Consider the following 21,767-nt stretch of genomic DNA (forward strand, 5'->3'; position numbering starts at 1 on the left):
TTTTATGGTTACTCTCCTCTTCTCTATTACGCTCCCTCTTCTCAGTATCACAGTGCTGCCGTGACGGCCACCACCACCACGCCAAAGCTCTGCTGCCACTGTGTATATTCTTGGTCCTCTTTCTCCCAAATTCACTATTTTGGATCTGCAATTTTTTCCCAAATCTTTTGGATTTGAATTTTTTCTAGCAATAATCATCAATGAACCATTGGAGATGGCGACGACATTGGAGATGGCGACGACATTTAAAGAGTTGGCAACCGCAATTCAAAGAGAGCAACAGCGATTTGTTTTGAAGAGCCATGGCTATAATTTCATAACTCATGTACAATATATAAAAAGAAAATACATATGAAATCACTAATTTGCCCCTATTTTATTTTTTGACACATAATCATTTTTAAGGGTATTTTATGTCTTTATTAAAAAAATTAGTAGAAAAATGTTAAAACATTTCTAAGCAGGATTCAAGCACTTAACCTTTTAGTTACATTTTTTATTATATTTACCACTAAGCCATATGAATTAATTTGTTATATTTTTGGAACCAATATGAGTTAAATGCCCAATTGTAACCACAAAATTCCACTTTATTTGTTACTTCTCCCACGATTTTTTTCTTTTTATCTAAAAATCCAATTTTTTGTATGTAACCCAAATTCAAATTAAATTACCTCACTTTATATCTACAATATATGAAAAGAAGATGCATATGAAATCACCAATTTGCCCATTTTTCATTTTTTTGAGACATAATCATTTTCATGGGTGATTTCATATGTATTTTCTTTTTATATATTGTAAATTTTTGGAACCAATATGAGTTAAATGTCCAATTGTAACCACAAAACACCACTTTATTTGTTACTTCTCCCACGATTTTTTTCTTTTTATCTAAAACTCCAATTTTTTGTATATAACCCAAATTCAAATTACCTCACTTTATATAAATTCAATTTTTTTATTAAACAAAAATCAATTAGCTGGGCATCGATATATCCTATACAATCTACTATATCTACAATATATAAAAAGAAAATACATATGAAATCACTAATTTGCCCCTATTTTATTTTTTGACACATAATCATTTTTAAGGGTATTTTGTGTCTTTATTAAAAAAATTAGTAGAAAAATGTTAAAACATTTCTAAGCAGGATTCAAGCACTTAACCTTTTAGTTACATTTTTTATTATATTTACCACTAAGCCATATGAATTAATTTGTTATATTTTTGGAACCAATATGAGTTAAATGCCCAATTGTAACCACAAAACTCCACTTTATTTGTTACTTCTCCCACGATTTTTTTCTTTTTATCTAAAAATCCAATTTTTTGTATGTAACCCAAATTCAAATTAAATTACCTCACTTTATATCTACAATATATGAAAAGAAGATGCATATGAAATCACCAATTTGCCCATTTTTCATTTTTTTGAGACATAATCATTTTCATGGGTGATTTCATATGTATTTTCTTTTTATATATTGTAAATTTTTGGAACCAATATGAGTTAAATGTCCAATTGTAACCACAAAACACCACTTTATTTGTTACTTCTCCCACGATTTTTTTCTTTTTATCTAAAACTCCAATTTTTTGTATATAACCCAAATTCAAATTACCTCACTTTATATAAATTCAATTTTTTTATTAAACAAAAATCAATTAGCTGGGCATCGATATATCCTATACAATCTACTATATCTACAATATATAAAAAGAAGATACATATGAAAACATTAATTTGCCCCTATTTTATTTTTTGACACATAATCATTTTCAAGGGTATTTTGTGTCTTTATTAAAAAAATTAGTAGAAAAATGCTAAAACATTTCTAAGCAGGATTCAAGCACTTAACCTTTTAGTTACATTTTTTATTATATTTACCACTAAGCCATATGAATTAATTTGTTATATTTTTGGAACCAATATGAGTTAAATGCCCAATTGTAACCACAAAACTCCACTTTATTTGTTACTTCTCCCACGATTTTTTTCTTTTTATCTAAAAATCCAATTTTTTGTATGTAACCCAAATTCAAATTAAATTACCTCACTTTATATCTACAATATATGAAAAGAAGATGCATATGAAATCACCAATTTGCCCATTTTTCATTTTTTTGAGACATAATCATTTTCATGGGTGATTTCATATGTATTTTCTTTTTATATATTGTAAATTTTTGAAACCAATATGAGTTAAATGTCCAATTGTAACCACAAAACACCACTTTATTTGTTACTTATCCCACGATTTTTTTCTTTTTATCTAAAACTCCAATTTTTTGTATATAACCCAAATTCAAATTACCTCACTTTATATAAATTCAATTTTTTTATTAAACAAAAATCAATTAGATGGGCATCGATATATCCTATACAATCTACTATATCTACAATATATAAAAAGAAGATACATATGAAAACATTAATTTGCCCCTATTTTATTTTTTGACACATAATCATTTTCAAGGGTATTTTGTGTCTTTATTAAAAAAATTAGTAGAAAAATGCTAAAACATTTCTAAGCAGGATTCAAGCACTTAACCTTTTAGTTACATTTTTTATTATATTTACCACTAAGCCATATGAATTAATTTGTTATATTTTTGGAACCAATATGAGTTAAATGCCCAATTGTAACCACAAAACTCCACTTTATTTGTTACTTCTCCCACGATTTTTTTCTTTTTATCTAAAAATCCAATTTTTTGTATGTAACCCAAATTCAAATTAAATTACCTCACTTTATATCTACAATATATGAAAAGAAGATGCATATGAAATCACCAATTTGCCTCTTTTTCATTTTTTGAGACATAATCATTTTCAAGGGTGATTTCATATGTATTTTCTTTTTATATATTGTAAATTTTTGGAACCAATATGAGTTAAATGTCCAATTGTAACCACAAAACACCACTTTATTTGTTACTTCTCCCACGATTTTTTTCTTTTTATCTAAAACTCCAATTTTTTGTATATAACCCAAATTCAAATTACCTCACTTTATATAAATTCAATTTTTTTATTAAACAAAAATCAATTAGCTGGGCATCGATATATCCTATACAATCTACTATATTTACAATATATAAAAAGAAGATACATATGAAATCACTAATTTGCCCCTATTTTATTTTTTGACACATAATCATTTTCAAGGGTATTTTGTGTCTTTATTAAAAAAATTAGTAGAAAAATGCTAAAACATTTCTAACCAGGATTCAAGCACTTAACATTTTAGTTACATTTTTTATTATATTTACCACTAAGCTATATGAATTAATTTGTTATATTTTTGGAACTAATATGAGTTAAATGCCCAATTGTAACCACAAAACTCCACTTTATTTGTTACTTCTCCCACGATTTTTTTCTTTTTATCTAAAAATCCAATTTTTTGTATGTAACCCAAATTCAAATTAAATTACCTCACTTTATGTCTACAATATATGAAAAGAAGATGCATATGAAATCACCAATTTGCCCCTTTTTCATTTTTTGAGACATAATCATTTTCAAGGGTGATTTCATATGTATTTTCTTTTCATATATTGTAAATTTTTGGAACCAATATGAGTTAAATGTCCAATTGTAACCACAAAACACCACTTTATTTGTTACTTCTCCCACAATTTTTTTCTTTTTATCTAAAACTCCAATTTTTTGTATGTAACCCAAATTCAAATTACCTCACTTTATATAAATTCAATTTTTTTATTAAACAAAAATCAATTAGCTGGGCATCGATATATCCTATACAATCTACTATATAGGCGGTATTAATTTTGTTTTAATTACTCAATTTAAAATGTTTCTTTACCTTACAAAAAAAAAATAAATAACATATAGAAATCCACATAAAATTAATAATTATGACCGATGAATGAATATAATGACACATCTACGATATATGAAAAGAAGATACTTTTTTTTAAGGAAAAAAGAAGATACATATGAAATCACCAATTTTCCTCTCTTTTTATTTTTTGACACATAATTATTTTCAAGGGTATTTTGTGTCATATTTGAAAGTTAATAACTAATTTCAATATTTTAATATTTTTCTTGAGGTGGTTACTTCCATTTTAATATTTTAATTTTGTGTCATCATTACATTGGTTAGATATTTTAATAACTAAATTTCAATATTTTAATATTTTCTTGAGGTGATTTCCTGATTTTTAATAATTTATGTTGGACCTAAATTTATACTCAGATATTAATGGGAGAACCTATTGTTTTTCTGATTTCTACGAGATTTATATTTTTAATCATATATTAATAAAGTTGTTCATTCTTTATAATTTCTACATGACATATATTTATACTCAGGGGCGGAGCCCCTCATGGGCTGGACAGGGCCAAGGCCCGCCCCAATGTTTTTAAATTTTTTTTCATATACATGTCTTTTAGCGGCGGTTATGATACTATGTAGCGGCGGTTTTAAATAGTACGTGTAGTTTGTTTTCCTCCAGTTTTGCGGGGGTTTCTATCTCCATTTTTGGACAACCCAAAATTATTTAACTGCTTTCCAGTTTGCGGGGGTTATAAACCCCCTCTATTTGGATTTGTTAGATAATTTATATATGTTTTAAAAAATTTGTAATTTATTTTGTAATAAAGTTCTTAAATTTTTATTTAAAATTGTGTTTTAGTGTATAAAAATTCATGTTTGATCAATCTTTTGTTAATTTTTTTTTAAAGAGATTCATATAATACTATAAACATAAATACAAGAATTAATTAAAAAGAATCAATTTTACACATGAATTGACATAAAATATATTTCATAATATATTTTTAAAATTTATTTATTAAAAATTGTAATGGTTCATCTTTTGACTATTTTTAGATATTCAAATTAGATATACCCTTAAATATGATATGCTTTTAGAATTGAACATGAATGATCTATATGACATAAACTTTCAATCCAACGGCGAATTTTGTAAAATTTGTATTCGTTGAAGCGTTATTGAGCGGTGTAACATTACTCAAATGTCACACCGGTGTAATTTGATTCATCCCATATATATATATATATTGTGTTTTTAGTAATTTTTTTTTTGGATATTCGATTTATATTTATAGCGGCCCGCCCCCATTTTTTAGGCTAGCTCCGCCACTGTTTATACTCATATATTAATACAAGGATCTAATTTTTTGTGGGATTTATGCGAGACCTATGTTTTTACTCTTATTAATGAAGTTGTCAGTTTTTTACTATTTTTTGTGAGACCTATATTTATACTCATATATTAATACGAAAATCTAGCTACTATTTTTTGTGATTCTGAAAGACCTTGTGTTTTTACTAATATATTATGTTGTCTATTTTTTTAATAATTTTACGGGCTATATTCATATTAATACGGGAACCTCTTTTTTTTGTTATATCTACGGGCCTTATATTTTAGCTCCTATATTAATAAAGTTGTTTTTTTTTTTTATAATTATACGAGTTATACTCATATATTTATACGGAGACATAATCTTTTGTGTGAATTGTGAGTGACCTATATTTATCCTCTTATTAATAAGGTTTCCAGATCTTTAATAATTTATGTAGAACCTAACTTTATACTCATATTTAATACGGTGACCTAATTATTTTGATGATTGTTGTGAGACATATATTTTCACTAAGATCGCCTATTTTTTAATAATTTTTACGGGACTATATTCATACTCATATATATATATTACAAAGGACCTAAGAAAACAAGATACATGTGAAAATCCCCTACTTAATAATTTGACATATCATCACTTTCATGGGTATTTTGTGTCATATTTGAAAGTTAGTAAATAATTTCAATATTTTAAAAATTTTCTTGAGATGGTTAATTCCTTTTTAATATTTTACTCCTTTTGTATTTTTATAAGTGTTCAGTTAGAATGATAACACTAAATTAAGAAAGTGGATTTTTGCACATTATCTTCCTATTATACTCTCATCTTAATTCACCAATAAATACCTATTTTTTGCACTTTTCCAAATAAATTTTAGTTTTCAAATTTTTACTATTTTTTTAGAGCTATATTTATAATCATATATTAGTACGAGAACCTAATCTTTTGTGTGATTTCTGGGAACCTATGTGTTTTTTTTTTGGGTACATGGGATTATGGGAACCTATGTGTTTTACTCATATATTAATAAGCTTGCCCATCTTTTATAACATTTGCGAGACCTATATTTATTTATTTTTTTTGAAACAAAAACTTTATTATAAAAGAGAAACAAAAACCTCAGTCAGGTCTTATATCGTTTTGGATAAAGAGGGCTATTTGAGGGGGTACATTAGATAAACTTTCATGGGTATTTTGTGTATATATTATAGGGTTATATTTATACTCGTATATTAATATGGAAACTTTTTTGTTGGTGTGGTTTCTACGGGACTTATACTTTTAATTATATATTAATTAAGTTGTTTGTAACAAAAATAAAATAAAAATTAAGTTGTCTATTTTTTTTTTTTTACAAATTTACAGATTATACTCATATTTAATACGGTGACCTAATTATTTTGATGATTGTTGTGAGACCTATATTTTCACATACGATTGCCTATTTTTTAATAGTTTTTACGTGACTATATTTATACTCATATATTAATACATTGACATAAGTTTTTTGGTGATTTTTACAAGACCTATGTTTTTACTAATATATTAATAAGGTAGCCTATTTTTTTCATAATTTTTACATTATCTATATTTATATTCCTCTATTAATATGGAGACCTAAAGTTTTTTTGTGATAATTTTACCATTGTTCTTTTTCCATTTTTTTTACCAAATATTATATCCCTTCTATTTTTCTTTTATATTTTAATCTACTTTCCAATAAATTTTATCTTACCAAATGAGGAGCGGCATTGATTATTACAGCCACCATTGAGATTAAATACTGAAAGTAAGTATTTGTTTAATAAAAAAAATGATTCAGTTCTTAACCCTTCCATCTCTCCCTTCATCTCCAACCCAACGCCGTCTAAAACTGCCCCTATGTCTGTCCCTGCATCACCCCCTCTTCCTCTCATAGCAGCTCGCCCCCATCACACCTCGCAACCACAAAGTCAGATTTAATCAAAGTAGGATTTATTTTATTATTTTGCAAAATCAAAAACATTGAAATCAATAATAATAGCTTGATCAAGAACAATAGTGATGGCATTTGGGTGGTTCGTGATGGTGGGATAGAAATGGATGGTGAAGCAAGAAGACAGAAACGAGGGTTGTTGTTAGTTCACAAGTGTTTCTATGTGGCTTAAAAACTCACCCATTGAAATTTTTAATTGCCACATGTGACATTGACATGTCATTGGATTTGAACTAGTAAAAACGGCTTGCTCGTCAAAGTAGTACAAATTCAAGTGTGAACTATGATTGGAAGTTCACTGGCAATTTATTTTAAAGTAAATTGTACTTATTTATCTTTCATTTTTCTACTAATTTTAGTGATGCAGCGCACTGAAATAAAAAACACATGAACTAACATAACTCATGTAATTCAATATACAACAGTGTTAACTGATAATCTGAAATCTATTAGTACATACTCAATCAACACTTACACTCTTCTCTTGTAAAAACTGGATACATTGTAATGATAAAGACCAACAAAAATAAGGCCATATAGAAACTTATAAACACCAAACTTGCTATTTTTTGTCATTACAGATTATACCTGATTACTTTTTCTCTTTCAAATTTGAATCTGCTCTTCTATATATTTAAAAAGGCCCGGGTTGCAAGAGAAAGAGGCGAGTTAGCCGAGCTGGTTTATAACCTTTATATGCAAGGCTCAGGTGTTTTTTCTAACACTTCCACACAAATATATATATATATATATATATATATCTTCCACAACCAAATTTCTTTTTCTCCCATTTTCCACAACTAGAATTTTTGTCATTTCTTTTCAATCATAACAGAAGATACCATGGGCAACAAAACTAATGTCTTTTGCTTCTATTCTTGGAGGTCTTCAATTTGCTTGTTTCATGGGGCGATTTCCAGATGATATCCTCAAGATTGCTAGAAAAATTCTTGTAAAACTGCAACATTAGAAGGCATACTTTTTTTGTTAAAAATACAGTAAATTGATGGGAGGAAAGGTGCAGTAACACCAAATATTAAAGCAGCTCATCATGAACACTGACCTTGAGATATTCACTAGCATCTCCGGCTGCTTTCTGAATGTCCACCATGAAAAATGTGGGAGCAACTTCAAAAACCTTTTCAAACAGAGCAATAAAAGAGATCAAGAAATGAAATTATTATTCAGAATGTCTAGGGACTGTTTCAAGGTTTAAATTATGGTCGCAGCAGTGAAAATGTGAAAGAAAAAAGAAAAAAAAAACAGAATTCTCTGTCTATTTGGATTTTGTCGTGACCGTTATGGCGTTTCGTCGTGATTTTATTTCATACTGTAAAAATGCTATTAGAATTTGAGAGGCCTATACTCAACCACAAAAGCTAGCTTGAGAGTTGAGGTTTGCACTACACTTATAAAGGCTATCTATGCCATATCTCTAGCCAATGTGGGACTTCTAACACACCCCCTCACGTCCAGAACTGAACAAGCTGGAACGTGGAATCAACAACAACGGGTGGCCCAAATATGGGAGGTCTCCACAACAAACAACAAATGGATCTAGGATAGGCTCTGATACCATATTAGAAAATGAGTATTGGGCCTAACTCAACCTTACAAAACCGGCTTGTAAGGTGAGGATTGCCTCTAGTTTATAAACACTTAGTCAGGCCATCTCTCAACCGATGTGGGACTTCTTAACACACACCCTCGCGTCCAGCGCTATTGGGCTTGGTACGCGGATATAAATGGTAGGTGGCCCAACGGATCTTGGAGAGGCTCTGATACCATCTTAGATTTTATATTGGGCCTAACTCAACCTTACAAAACCGGTTTGTAAGGTGAGGACTGCCACTTGCTTATAAACACTACACAGGCCATATCTCTTAGCAATGTGGGACTAAATCCACCCCTTCACACCCAACACAATGAAGGTGTTGGAGGCTGCAATGAAGGCAACACAAATGCCGCAATTAGGCAGATGGGGGCGGACCGCAATGAAGGTGGAATTTCCAACACACCCCCTCACGCTCGGGCCTAGAGCTGTAAAAATGGCCTTAAGGGGCCGGCCCTTTAAGGGGCGGACCCACTTATTTCTGATTATTAATTTTATTTAAATTTTAAACACAGTTTTTTTAGGGTGCCGATCGTGGACAGTGCTGATTGAAGAAAACGAGAATAAGTTCACGACACTAGAAAAATTGTTTAAAATTTAAATAAAATTAATAATCAGGAATAAGTGGGTCCGCCCCTTAAAGGGCCGGCCCCTTAATGCCCTTTTTACAGCTCTACTCGGGCCCAATGTGCCTGAAGCGTGGACGATGCGGGAAGCCCAACAATAGATCTAGGATAGGCTCTGATACCATCTCAGATTTTATATTGGGCCTAACTCAACCTTACAAAACCGGCTTGTAAGGTGAGGACTGCCCCAAGCTATATAAACGTTACACAGGCCATATCTCTTAGCAATGTGGGACTAAATCCACCCCTTCACACCAAACACAATGAAGGTGTTGGAGGCTGCAATGAAGGCAACTCAAATGCCGCAATTAGGCAGATGGGGGCGGACCGCAATGAAGGTGGAATTTCCAACAAATGGGAAAAGGGGTAACGGCTGGTGCCGATACCATTTTGTCGCGGCCAATTTCTCGGAAACGAACTGTTTCTTAAAACCTTGAAATGTTTAAAGTCTAGCAGAGAATTGTCAACTTACTTCCAGTATAACTGAGAAATGAGATGTCTTTTTTGCTGAAATACCTTCTATTCTCATCTGAAAATATAGACGAAAGATCACTTCAGATTAATAAAACTAAAATAAGGCAAGCTTAATCCTAAGAAGATATAATAGCAAATGCTATGTATTTATGTTGATTTACTTAGAATAGAAAAGTTAATAAATGTACAGAATAAATAAAGATGGAAGGTTGTGAGAGATGGAAAGTGATAAAGCAATTTAGCACGCGTATATTACAGGCTACGAACCTTATAGTTGCGAATATGTGTCTTAAATCCCATTGATTGCGCCACAACTTCCATACTTGATAAAACCACTTTCGCTGGCTTTTGGGTGACGAAGCGCGTTTGGTACTTCATTGTGTCCTTAAGATAATGACAAAATATGAGAGTGGAATTATGCATTTTATCATAGCAAGCCATATTAAATGGGCAGATATTTGACTATTTGCACATATGATTATTGAGTCATAAAATAGCAAACAAACAACAATATAATAATTATGCAATAAGGAAATACCTGTCCACGATCAAAGATTGTTGCAAGGTTTAGGCCTTGAGATAACATTATCATGTCGAATGCATTAAGAATTAGAGGACCCGTGTCCTCAATCTCACATTGCGGATTATCCCCCTGATCCTTCAGTTACAAAATAACCAATATATCAACATGACTGATATAATTTTCATATAAATGCACACGAAACAGAAAAGCCTCTTCCTTAACTGAACGGGCGAAAAAAGTTAAGATAATTGTGGCTATAGCTTTTGCATTCATCAGTCCTTTTCAATCAATATCTCCATCATCATTCATCTTTGAATTTTGAGTATACCAGAGATTTGAATGCCATTAATTGTTTTACTTTTAAGACATAGTATAACTTAAATATCTTTCACTGATTTTGTTATTTTGTGAACTACTCCAAAATAATTTAAGGTAGATAGGAGGACAGGGCAATCACAATGTCAAACCTATTTAAATGATTGGAAGCTGATTGGTTACATTTGGAAAAGTTGAGGTGAATTAGCTCAAATGCAAAACATTCTAATATTCCAATAAAATTAAACTTCGCCTATTGCGGAATTAAAAAATAAACAAACCTCCGCACTGTCAAATGCAGCATTAATATCATCCAGATTTACATCTTCATACTCAAGGAGATGCACAGGAACATAGTTTTTTTGGAACCACTCATCACTTCTGATCTGCTCAATAGTTATACGCTGAATTTAACATGCACATAAACAAACATGGATGAGAATGAGAAACACATGCAATGAAGTATATATTATATCCACTAGACTGTAGATATTAAAACATTATAATAATCATATGTAAGCTAAAACAATCTTCACAACAGAAAACAGAATAAATCCTTGAACTGTAAAGATGAATAGTCCATATTCACGTTCAACAATATTAGTGGAACCAATAATATAGCAAATGATCAATAAATATTTGGCGAAACATAAATTACATAATTGATGGTTTTAGGTTTCACACCAATGGGATTAGTGTAGTCAGAACCAAAACTTCAAATTAACTCTCTTCTTAGAATTTGAGCTATTATGCCTAACTCAACCCAGAAATTAGCTCTATAGGTGAGATGGCCAAGTATTGTAAAGATTACTTCGGCTACATCTCTAGTCAATGTAAGATATCACTCAAGACACCAACCTCATGCCCAAGCATGTAGATATGTTGCGTGTGAAATTTGCAGGACCAAACATCTACAAGTGACCCAATATAAGATCTATGATAGATTCTAGGCTAAAATACACTTTTTGGTCTCTTACTGTATATTTTAGCTTCAGTTTAGTTGTATAACTTTCAAGGGTTTCAGTTGGATCTTTTAAAATGATTTTAGGTTTCAATGTAGTCCTTTATTGATGGATTGTGTTAGAAAAGGACCACATTGGTACTACCTTAGTAAAATAAGAGATCATTTCGGAGCAAAAATAGGAACCATGTTAGTTTAACTATTACTACAAAATAAGTGATAATTTCAAAACTAAATTAAAACCCAATTGAAACTTTAAAAGTTATGGGACTAAATTAAAATAAAAAATAAGATAAGTTCAAAATTAAAACCCAAACTGAAACTTCTGAAGTTCAAAGGGTACCCAAACTGTATTTTAACCTAGATTCTAATACCATGTGGAAGATATAGGTTCTAAATAACGAAGAAAAGAGGAAGGCATAGAAACTTCCTAATAGAAAAGATACTCCAAAATTAATATCAAGATATTATAAGATGTTTTTCAAATAATCTAAGAGACAACAAACATTAAACATCCTTATTTCTACCAGGGAAGGAAATCTATCCGTGTGTGTATATGATTTGATATCCAATGGCCCATGCAACAACAGAAAAGCCATCAATACTGTTAGGTCTGATCAATCAATTTTTTCATTACAGTTTTTATTTTTTAATAAAAAAGAGTCAAATAGTTGATAACTAAGATTGACAACTACTAGATATCATGACACTCTTTGACTTTCTAGATGCCTAGTTATGCAACATGAATCATGTTAGGAACCCTATTCAATTTCTGCATCTGAGTTCACACAATATTAATTATAAATTGATTATAGTGAAAGGCCATGTCTCAAACCTCTTTAGACATTGATAAAAAAAATCTTGTTCTGCAAAGCAAATTCTTACATTTTCAGGGTTTGGGTCCAAAATTCTTTGTATCAAAGATTTTGCTCCCACAGGAAACCAAGCAGGGCATGAAAACTCTGCTTTATCAATCTGCAAGGAAGTAAGAAAAAAAATCAACACCATTAGACTATGTAGTATGTCCCGAGCCTTTTCACACCAAAACAAAAATCAGAATAATGCAGTCAGCACCTCTTAAATAATGCAAGTGACATTATTCTCTGTCATTATTATATGCAATTGCAAGAAATATTCAACACCGGGAATCCCATCATCTACTGTACAGAAAAAATGCATATTTGATGTCTAAATCCATGCCTTACTGTATAACGTGGTTAGATCAAGCTCATCAAAGGGAAGATATCCAGCAATTAGAACGTAGAGGATAACGCCACAGGACCAAACATCCGCTGGAGCACCTTTATAACCCTTGTGACTGAGTACCTGAGATCACAAAGATAAATGTCAAATGCAGAAGCCTGAATACTAGCATAGTGAGTAGCTGAAGTTGATAAAAAATCATATTAAGAGAGCATTAAGCCACGCAAAATATTACCTCAGGAGCTACATAATTAGGAGTCCCACAAGTTGTCCGAAGCATACTAACCCCCTGTGAAAATTTTCAAATATTTAAGCATTTGTCTACTATTAAAATTTAAACCTATATATCATATGATCTACATTGATTCAAGTCTAATATTTAAGAATTATTTGCTAACAATCTCACTTGTTCTGGTAAAGCACTCAAACCAAAATCTGAAATCTTCATATTTCCTAGTGAATCAAGTAAAAGGTTTTCAGGCTGGAAAAGGAAAAAACAAAGTTAGAAGGAAATCATGATGTGGATGAAGAAAGCATTCCAGACCCGAGTCAATGCAAACCTTTAAATCTCTATGATAAACTCCTTTACTGTGGCAATAATCTACACCATCAATAAGCTGTTGGAAGTATCTTCTAGCTTCAGCTTCACTAAGACGCCCGTGGTGTACCTGCACCATTATTATCTTAATTATATTTTCAGCACCAGGAAAAGTGATGATAGAAAACACCATAGAAGCTTGACGAAAAAACAGTGATACATCTTGAGCTACTCACAATTTTATCAAATAATTCACCACCTGTGATGAACTCCAATATGATATAAATCTTAGTACGGCTTGCCAGAACCTGAAGAAAACCATGTTCAAAAACAGAATGAAGCACTTGTGAGTTGTGAACAGTAACAAATGGCAAGATAGAAACATTTATCAATACTGGGTCATTGGTGCAGTTCTTCTAAAACATACATTATAAGGACAATAAAATACTAATAAGAGAAAAGGAAAATTCTAAACCAAGTCAAATTCTCAAATCATTTCTCCAATATTGCCCCCTCTCCACACAGTTAAGGAACGCAAAACTTCATAATTTTGGTTTTACTTTACTAACCTGAAAAACTTCTGAAACAGTGAAACTTACTGGCTAACATTATTTCACACTCACATATATTCACCATGACTTGGAGCACAAGTGGCTAATTTCAGAATAGAAGCCAAACGACCCCTTAATCACCTTTAAGAAGAGAGAAAGAAACCAGATCTACAGCCAAATAAAATATCACATACCTCATGTAGGCGAACGACATATGGATGCCTGACTAGCTTCATGATAGAAATCTCCCTCTTGATCTGCATTAAATTAAAACAAATAAATACAACACAATATGAAAATAAAAACCATAGTAATCACAAATATAGTAAGCATCAAATTACCTCTTGTATCTTAAAAAGGAAGAAATCGAAGCCAAAATAAACTTTATTAAACTCCACCCACACTCACTGGGATGCTAATCCAATCAAAATATTTACCATCAATCAAATTAAAGAGACTAACATCCACAACTCGCCTTAATAGTATTACTAAATACTAACCACATCGAAACACCATATAACCACATGCAACCATCAATTTAACTTATTATGAGTAGCAACTAGAAAATGAAGCAGCGAAAACACAATGCGTTTGGTGGAAATTCCACCTTATTTGTGGTCCGCCCCTAGCCTCCTAAATGCCGCATTTGGTTTGCCTTCATTGAACCCCCGGCACCTTCATTTTGTTGGGTATGAGTGGGTGGATTTAGTCTCACATTACCTAGAGATATGGCCTAAATAATGCTTATAAAGTTTGGGCAGTCCACAGCTTACAAGTCGATTTTGTATGGTATAGTTAAGCTCAAATTCAGATTTTAAGATGTTTGAGTAAGCATGTGATAAACATGATTTTAAATAAAATTCATTTGGACTACAATTGAGTTTGAATTGGAATGATTTATGAGCAAATGCTTTTTAGGTTCTATTGTTTGGATTGGCTTATTTGAGCTTATTTACTAGCATAAGTTTTGTAAGAATTTTTGGGAGAACTTATGAAAACAACTTAGGACATGTTCATAAGTTGTTTTCAGCTAATTTTCATAAGTTCTGCAAGATAGCTTATGAAAAAAGCTTATAGCTTAAACGAAAATAATTTAAGTTCATTTTATCTTTTGCTACAGAATTAGGCCTGTTTGGATTGACTTATTTTTGAGCTTATGTAAATATATAAGGTTTTAGGTTAATTTATAAGTTCCCACTAGCCAAAACTGTATTTTTATAAAGCCACTAGGTTTGGTCTAGTGGTGAGGGGTTTGGGTAGTACGCTATAGGTCCTGGGTTCGATCCCCAGCTCATTGTAAACCAAAAAAAATTGTATTTTTATAAGCTATTTTTTCATTAACTACCTTGACAAACTTATAATAATACATAAAAACTTATTTATTTGTATAAGCTATTTTGGATAAGCTCAAAAATAAGCTATTCCAAACGGACCCTAGTTTATACATAAGTGCTTATGTTATAAGTTGCAAATAAGTTGTTTATCCAAACAGGGTTACTCTAAAAGCAAACTTAATCTAAAACTTGAAGTAAATTTTTCAAACCAACAGAAAAGCTACATTTTATCACTCTAGGTATGGAGTCAAATACACAATGACAAATTATAAGTATTTTAACTAGAATCTTTTTTTTTTTTGTTCAAGTAGACTAGCGGCTAGAAATTCCAACTTAAAAGGTCAATAAGCGAAGTGTCCGGGGTTCGAAACTCGGCTCCTGCACATAAAATGCGATGTTCCTACCAACTTAGTTAAGCTCACGGGGACACTAAAATCATATTCTACATGAAACAAGATCAATTCTAAATCTTTTCAAACCAAACACAAATTCAAACTATATTTATATATATCATCTACATCACCAGCATATAAAACAACAAAACATTAAAATAATTAATAAAAAAAAAAGCAATTAAATGAAATTAATCTTGATAAGAACAAGAGAAAAAGAGTACCTGATCGGCCATTTTATGCTTGATGATGGTGCTACGATCGAGAATCTTCATAGCAACACTTTCACCAGTTTCAGTATTCTGAGCGAATTTAACCTTCGCGAAGGTTCCTTCACCAATGGTTCTTCCAATTTCATACTTACCAACTTTCCTTAACACCATGTTTCAATGCTTCTTTTCTTCTTCTTCTAATTAACAACTATAGCTTAAAATCATTTCACTCACTCTATATAAGTTTTGATAAATAAGCTTCTTGCTTTTCCAGCGATTAATGACTTTATTAACTAATCGATTAATTAATTAATTAATTAGATTATCTTTTTCTTTGTGAGCGATGCTATGAAAAGAAGGAATGGAAACTGGGAACAGTGAGAAAGGAAAGTGGATTAGCAGGTAAGAAAATAAATAAAAAATGAAAAAGATAAATGTGAAAGCTGTTTTTAATATTGAAATTTGAAAGTTGAAAATTTGGAATTTTAAAATTTTTTGTTGGTGATGATTTTGATATGTTCTATTTTGGATTTGGAGCACCGGAAAAGACGGCTTTTAATTTAATTGTAGTGAAAATAATTGCCACTTGCCAAAGTTTATCTAAGAAAATAACAAATAAAATATATGATAAAATATATAATCATTTTCTTCTTAGGGAGAAAAAATAAGTACTAGTCTCTAAATTATTTTAATCTATTAAGATAGTCACGTGAAAATAACTCAGTTAGTAGGAACATCTTATTATATATACAAGCGTTTGAGTTCAAATTCAAATATGAGATTTTTCACTTCTTTATTCAAAAGTTAATTTATAATCACTAAACTAATTAAAAAAACGAAACTAATAAAAAACAATTGATAGGTTTTTTTTTAAAAAATAAAAAAATAAAAATTGATAGGTTAATGATAATTTCTGATTATTTACTATTTACTGTATTTTTACAATTTTAGATCAAATTGGAGGAATTTAGAAATTAAATTGACATTTAATTAAAAAAAATTAAGAATAAAATCAGGAGAGTTTGTATCTAAATAAAAGTTATTAGGGTTGGTCTAATGGTAAAAAGTTTGAGTAGTATATTAGAGATCATGTGTTTGATCCTCATTTCAATCATATAAAAAAGAGTTTGTATTTAAATATAAGTTCGTTTTGATTTATAATTTCATTTAATGCAATTTTTTTTAACTCTAATGTAACACAAAAATCATCCCTAAAAACATAAAATAAATATAATTTATTATTTAAAATAAAATTTTAACAACCTTATTTTTTATTTTTTATAAAACAACCTTATGTTATTTCTTGAGGCGATTGGCATGACTCTTGGCCTCAAATTTGGGAGATATGTTTTTTTTTTACTAAAGATGTTCTGAATATGGATAATGAATTTATAATTCAAGGGTTATATCGTAAGAAGAGCTTTTTGCGGCTATGTTCAATGTCGACAATAGTCTTGAAAAATTGTTAGATCTCAACTTTTAAATTTAATTTTATTTATATTTATGAAAATTTTAATATAAACTATTTCTTCAAGTGGTCCATGGTGGATCGGTATATAAAAAATATTTAAAATATGGAGAATGTTAACTTGTGCCTACGTGTTAAGAAGATAAATGTGGAAAAAATTTATTGAACTTGTGCTGTATTCAATTATATAAACATTAAATTATTTGTATCATTAAATGCTATATTTCTATTTTTAGGTTGCTTAACATTTGCCCTTAAAATATTGTTGATAATATACGTTGATGTTGGAAAATATAATTTAATGATCATTTTTATGATTGAAATAATGACTCAATTGACACTAGTTTGATTAAAACAACATATAATAGATGTAGCTCATATTGAATTGACGCTAATAATGTTTTTTTTAGTCGTAAAAACAAGAAGAATCGCGATTTTTACTTTTAAAAAATATTATCGACAATCGTTAAGATTTCTGATAATTTTAAGCATTGGTTGGTCACCCTTAAACAATAGGTCATGAAGGGGAGAGTGATTTTACTTAATCACCTTAAAAAATATTGATGACTTACTTGAAAATCATGAAAGTAGTAATGATTAGAGATTATAGTCATAAAATATTACATTTAAAGTTGAGTAGGTCAAATATTTTGAAACAAATTTTTATTTCATTTGAATTATCTATTTTAAAACAGATGAAGTGTTATTATTTATTTTTAATAAAAGTTTCGTATATTAGAAAATAACGTAGGTATACTATGACCCAACTAAAAAATACACAAAAGGGGCCATGAAGGGGTTTGGGGTCACACCCATTGTGAATTAGCAATACACATTTAGCTAAACAATAGGTCAACATCAACGTATATAGATGAATGATAAAAAGGCCATGAAGTGGAGAGTGATTTTACTTGACCACCCGTGAAATCACTCCCCTTCAATATTTTTTAAGGGTGATCAAGTAAAATCACTCCCCCGTCTCTCTCCCCTATCTCTCTATATCTATCTATCCATCTCTCTCCCTATCTTTCTCTCTCTCTCTCCCCTAATTATTACACTTTTCATAAATTGTGTGAAATAGTCAAACAAGTCATCTAAAATGAGACGGGGAAAGTATTTATATTTTAGGGTTAAATAGTGTTTACTTCCTGTAATGTTACCGAATTTTGGTTTACTCCTTGTAATATTTTTTTTTCAATTACCCCTTTATAATGTTAAGATTTTATTTTTTTTTTTCAATTCCCCCTTATAATGTTAACATTATGTGTTTTTAGCCCCTCATTGAATATATTGTCTTAAGATTTCGTCAGTTTGCCCTATGCAATGTTAGTGAATTTTGGTTTACCCCTCACTAAGCATGTTACGTCATCATTTATGAGGAATCTTAAGTCAGCATATTCCATGATGAGCTAAAAGAACATAATTTTGACATTACAGAGGGTAATAAAAAAATACTAGTATAACCTACCCGTGCAAATGCACGGGTTAATATTCAATGAAAAATATAGATATTTTTTTGACACATGAAAAATATGGATTATTAAATTTTCAATATTTTGTGGTTTTTTTAAATTATTTGTAAAATTAATTTTATATTTAATGTAATAATTTATTTAAATATGATAAATAATCCAAATTTTGGAGATTTTAAGGAGAAATGGTAGAACGGAGAGTGATACTCCACTCCCCGTTCCCAACCCACATGTTCGTATATTTGTTCTTTTATTTTCATAAAAAAGGTCATTAAGCAAAAACTAATCTAACGGTTAATATATATTAGTTCTTAATCGTCATCTCTCTCGTTTAGACATTTGTTTTCTTCTGGAGTATTTTAGCCCATGTCCCCGTGTGAAAAAATTTCACATTTGTGTAATGAACAGTAGAATTATTTGTCATTTGCTTGACACAAAAAAAATTTATATCATTTTTTTTATGCATATCTCATTTGTTAATGGTGCAAATTTTAAAAAATTTATCTATTTGTTTATCTTACAGTGATGTTTGGAAAATAAAAACAAAGTAATACATGATATTATTACTTTTAATTCTTTCTTTTTTTATATATAAAATCATTGTTACTTTCCTTACTTTCAATTGATATTTATCGTATTTTTTATATAATAAAATCTACAAATGTATGTCTCATCTCGTGTAAGTTATTTTTTGCTTAATACCTCCATGTAGATTATTTTTTTATCAATACCCCATATTGTAATATTATGTCACTATGTAACTTTTTTTTATTAATAAAATTAATAATAAAATAAAATAGAAAAATAATCTATGAAGTCAATTACTTCATTCTTTTTATATTTCAGACAATCACACCATTTTCTCTGTTCGATAAGTATGAAGTTTAAGAATAACTTTTTTTGTGAACAATTAAATTACTATTTATATTTTTTTTATATTCCTTTTAAGGTGAGTATTTTTGTTCAGAGATTTTTAAGCCTTCAATTTTGTTTTGAAACATATTAAGCCTTCAATTTCTCAGTTCCACATTTGGCCAATTCGTTCTATATAATTTTTTTTGATAAGCAATTCGTTCTATAGTATAGTCCTTCGAGGAGTTTCTATTATTTTATCAGTATATTTGTTAAATATCACATGAAAAATTAGACAAACAAAAAAATAATGAGTAAAAAGAAGAGTACAACATTTATTAATAATAGTAAAAAAAAAACATTTATAAGCATGATTTACACCAATAAAAAATAATATGAACAAAAAGTGTTTTTTAATAAGTAAACATGATTAAAAAAAATGACAATAAAATATAAAAAAATATAAATAAATACTTAAAACTCTAACATCAGTTGATAATACCTAATCCTAATTTGAATAACGAACAATATGTTCTTCCGTATGGACCTGCTAATAAAAAATTATAGCTCAAAATTAGTATAATTATGATTAATCATAAACATCATTTAAATACAAAGCTTATATATATATAAAAAAATGCATATAACATCTTCGAAAATAAGAAAATAGAACAACGAAAAAGTTGAAAATTATCTCCTTGTAAGCACAAAAAAGACGGGCACCTGCTGTAAAATAAGAATTAAGAAAAGAAGATTATCTCCTTGTAAAAGGATAGCATCAAAATACAAAAATATACTATATAATATTAAACTTGAAAAAAAAACATTGAAAGAAGAAAATAGAACAACGAAAAAGTTGAAGGAAATGAGAGTGAAATCACCCAAAAAAAGAATAGAGATAAAAGATTGCAAAAAGTATAATTTTGAATTGCAATAGTGTGTGAAATCGGTTGCAAATCACAGCTATTTATATTAATAGAATGAAGATCGAAATTATAAATATCATTTAATAGCAATTATCTAATTGACAAATTATGGGACAAATTGACTTTGTTTCTAAAATATAATATAATACTAATAATGTAATGATAATAATAATGAATAAAATATCAAATAATCAAATTAGAAGTAAAAATTGACATTGTCATTAAAAAAATTGAAATGTATTCAATTGTTTCCTTTTGAATGATTATTTTTGAATTAACATTAAATTTTGATTGAGAAGGACACCAAAAAAAAGTAAAAATTGAAATGTATTTAATTGTTTCCTTTTGAATGATTATTTTTGAATTAGCATTAAATTTTGATTGAGAATGACACCAAAATAAAAATTCCTTATATGAGTACATACATTACATAATTTCTATTGAAGTTCTCAAAGGTTGCCACATAGGAAAACATGCTCTCACAAGTTGCCACATAGATTATGATAAATGAGAGGATGCCACATATGAAAGTGATCAAGAGAGAGAAACTCCTAAACATATAAATAATAGATTACATGTGAGTAAACCAAAAATCGCTAACATTGCAACGGCTAAACACTATATTTAACCCTATATTTTATAAATGTAACTCATTTGACCTAGTTAAACCAATTCAAATATTACAAAAAAAAATGTATTAATGTGAGAGAGAGAGAGAGAGAGAGAGAGAGAGAATTCCTTTTGTCTTAGATGAAGTGACAAATACTATTGAAACTCATACAACTAAGTATTAAGTCCGAGTCCGAATGAAGATGTTCGACCTAACAATATTATTACTTGTAAGTTGTAAGTTGAGTTAGCACTAGTGAATATACATCATATATTGGTATATTCACTATTACTATAAATATACAAAGTAGAATATACTAAATTTAGAGTAATAATAATTATAGGGTACAATTGAAGAAAAATAATTAATACTATATTGAAAGATGAAATGGGTTCTGATGACCTTATTTAGCATGAGCCTTTAACATATAGGAAACTCATGATAGATGCATATGGGACCATTGTCGTGCAGTCACAACCTTCTGATTGCACAACAGTTAGTCCATTTAGACATTAAAATTGAAGGGGCTAGATTTTCAATTTAGATTGAAAAATCTAATCTTAAGTACGTATG

At 29.5% G+C, this 21,767-nt stretch overlaps 1 protein-coding gene across 1 annotated transcript; it reads right to left on the reverse strand.

The window, feature by feature from the left end:
- Positions 1–7,497: 7,497 nt before the first annotated feature.
- LOC123920160 (CBL-interacting serine/threonine-protein kinase 8) lies at positions 7,498–16,319 on the reverse strand. The gene is made up of 14 exons (XM_045972349.1): positions 15,879–16,319; positions 14,123–14,185; positions 13,614–13,685; positions 13,400–13,507; positions 13,246–13,320; positions 13,075–13,128; positions 12,837–12,962; positions 12,522–12,611; positions 10,957–11,079; positions 10,376–10,495; positions 10,105–10,221; positions 9,836–9,892; positions 8,189–8,263; positions 7,498–8,083 (listed from the first exon to the last, which is right to left on the reverse strand). Exons 1-14 carry the CDS (start codon positions 16,035–16,037, stop codon positions 7,982–7,984), a joined length of 1,341 nt encoding a protein of 446 aa, XP_045828305.1. The 5' UTR covers positions 16,038–16,319; the 3' UTR covers positions 7,498–7,981.
- Between the last annotated feature and the right edge of the window lie 5,448 nt (positions 16,320–21,767).

Source organism: Trifolium pratense, linkage group LG4 (assembly GCF_020283565.1).
Source record: "Trifolium pratense cultivar HEN17-A07 linkage group LG4, ARS_RC_1.1, whole genome shotgun sequence".
Taxonomy (NCBI): Eukaryota; Viridiplantae; Streptophyta; class Magnoliopsida; order Fabales; family Fabaceae; genus Trifolium; species Trifolium pratense.

Bases quoted from the DNA above. Each gene is read 5' to 3' on its own strand.
- LOC123920160 (XM_045972349.1), bottom strand. From the start codon at position 16,037: ATGGTGTTAAGGAAAGTTGGTAAGTATGAAATTGGAAGAACCATTGGT. The intron at 12,963-13,074 runs GTAATATTTTGC...TTGTGATCTCAG, and splicing joins CTAATTATGTAGCTCCTGAG to GTACTCAGTCACAAGGGTTA. The intron at 9,893-10,104 runs GTTCGTAGCCTG...CTATATTTTCAG, and splicing joins CACATATTCGCAACTATAAG to ATGAGAATAGAAGGTATTTC.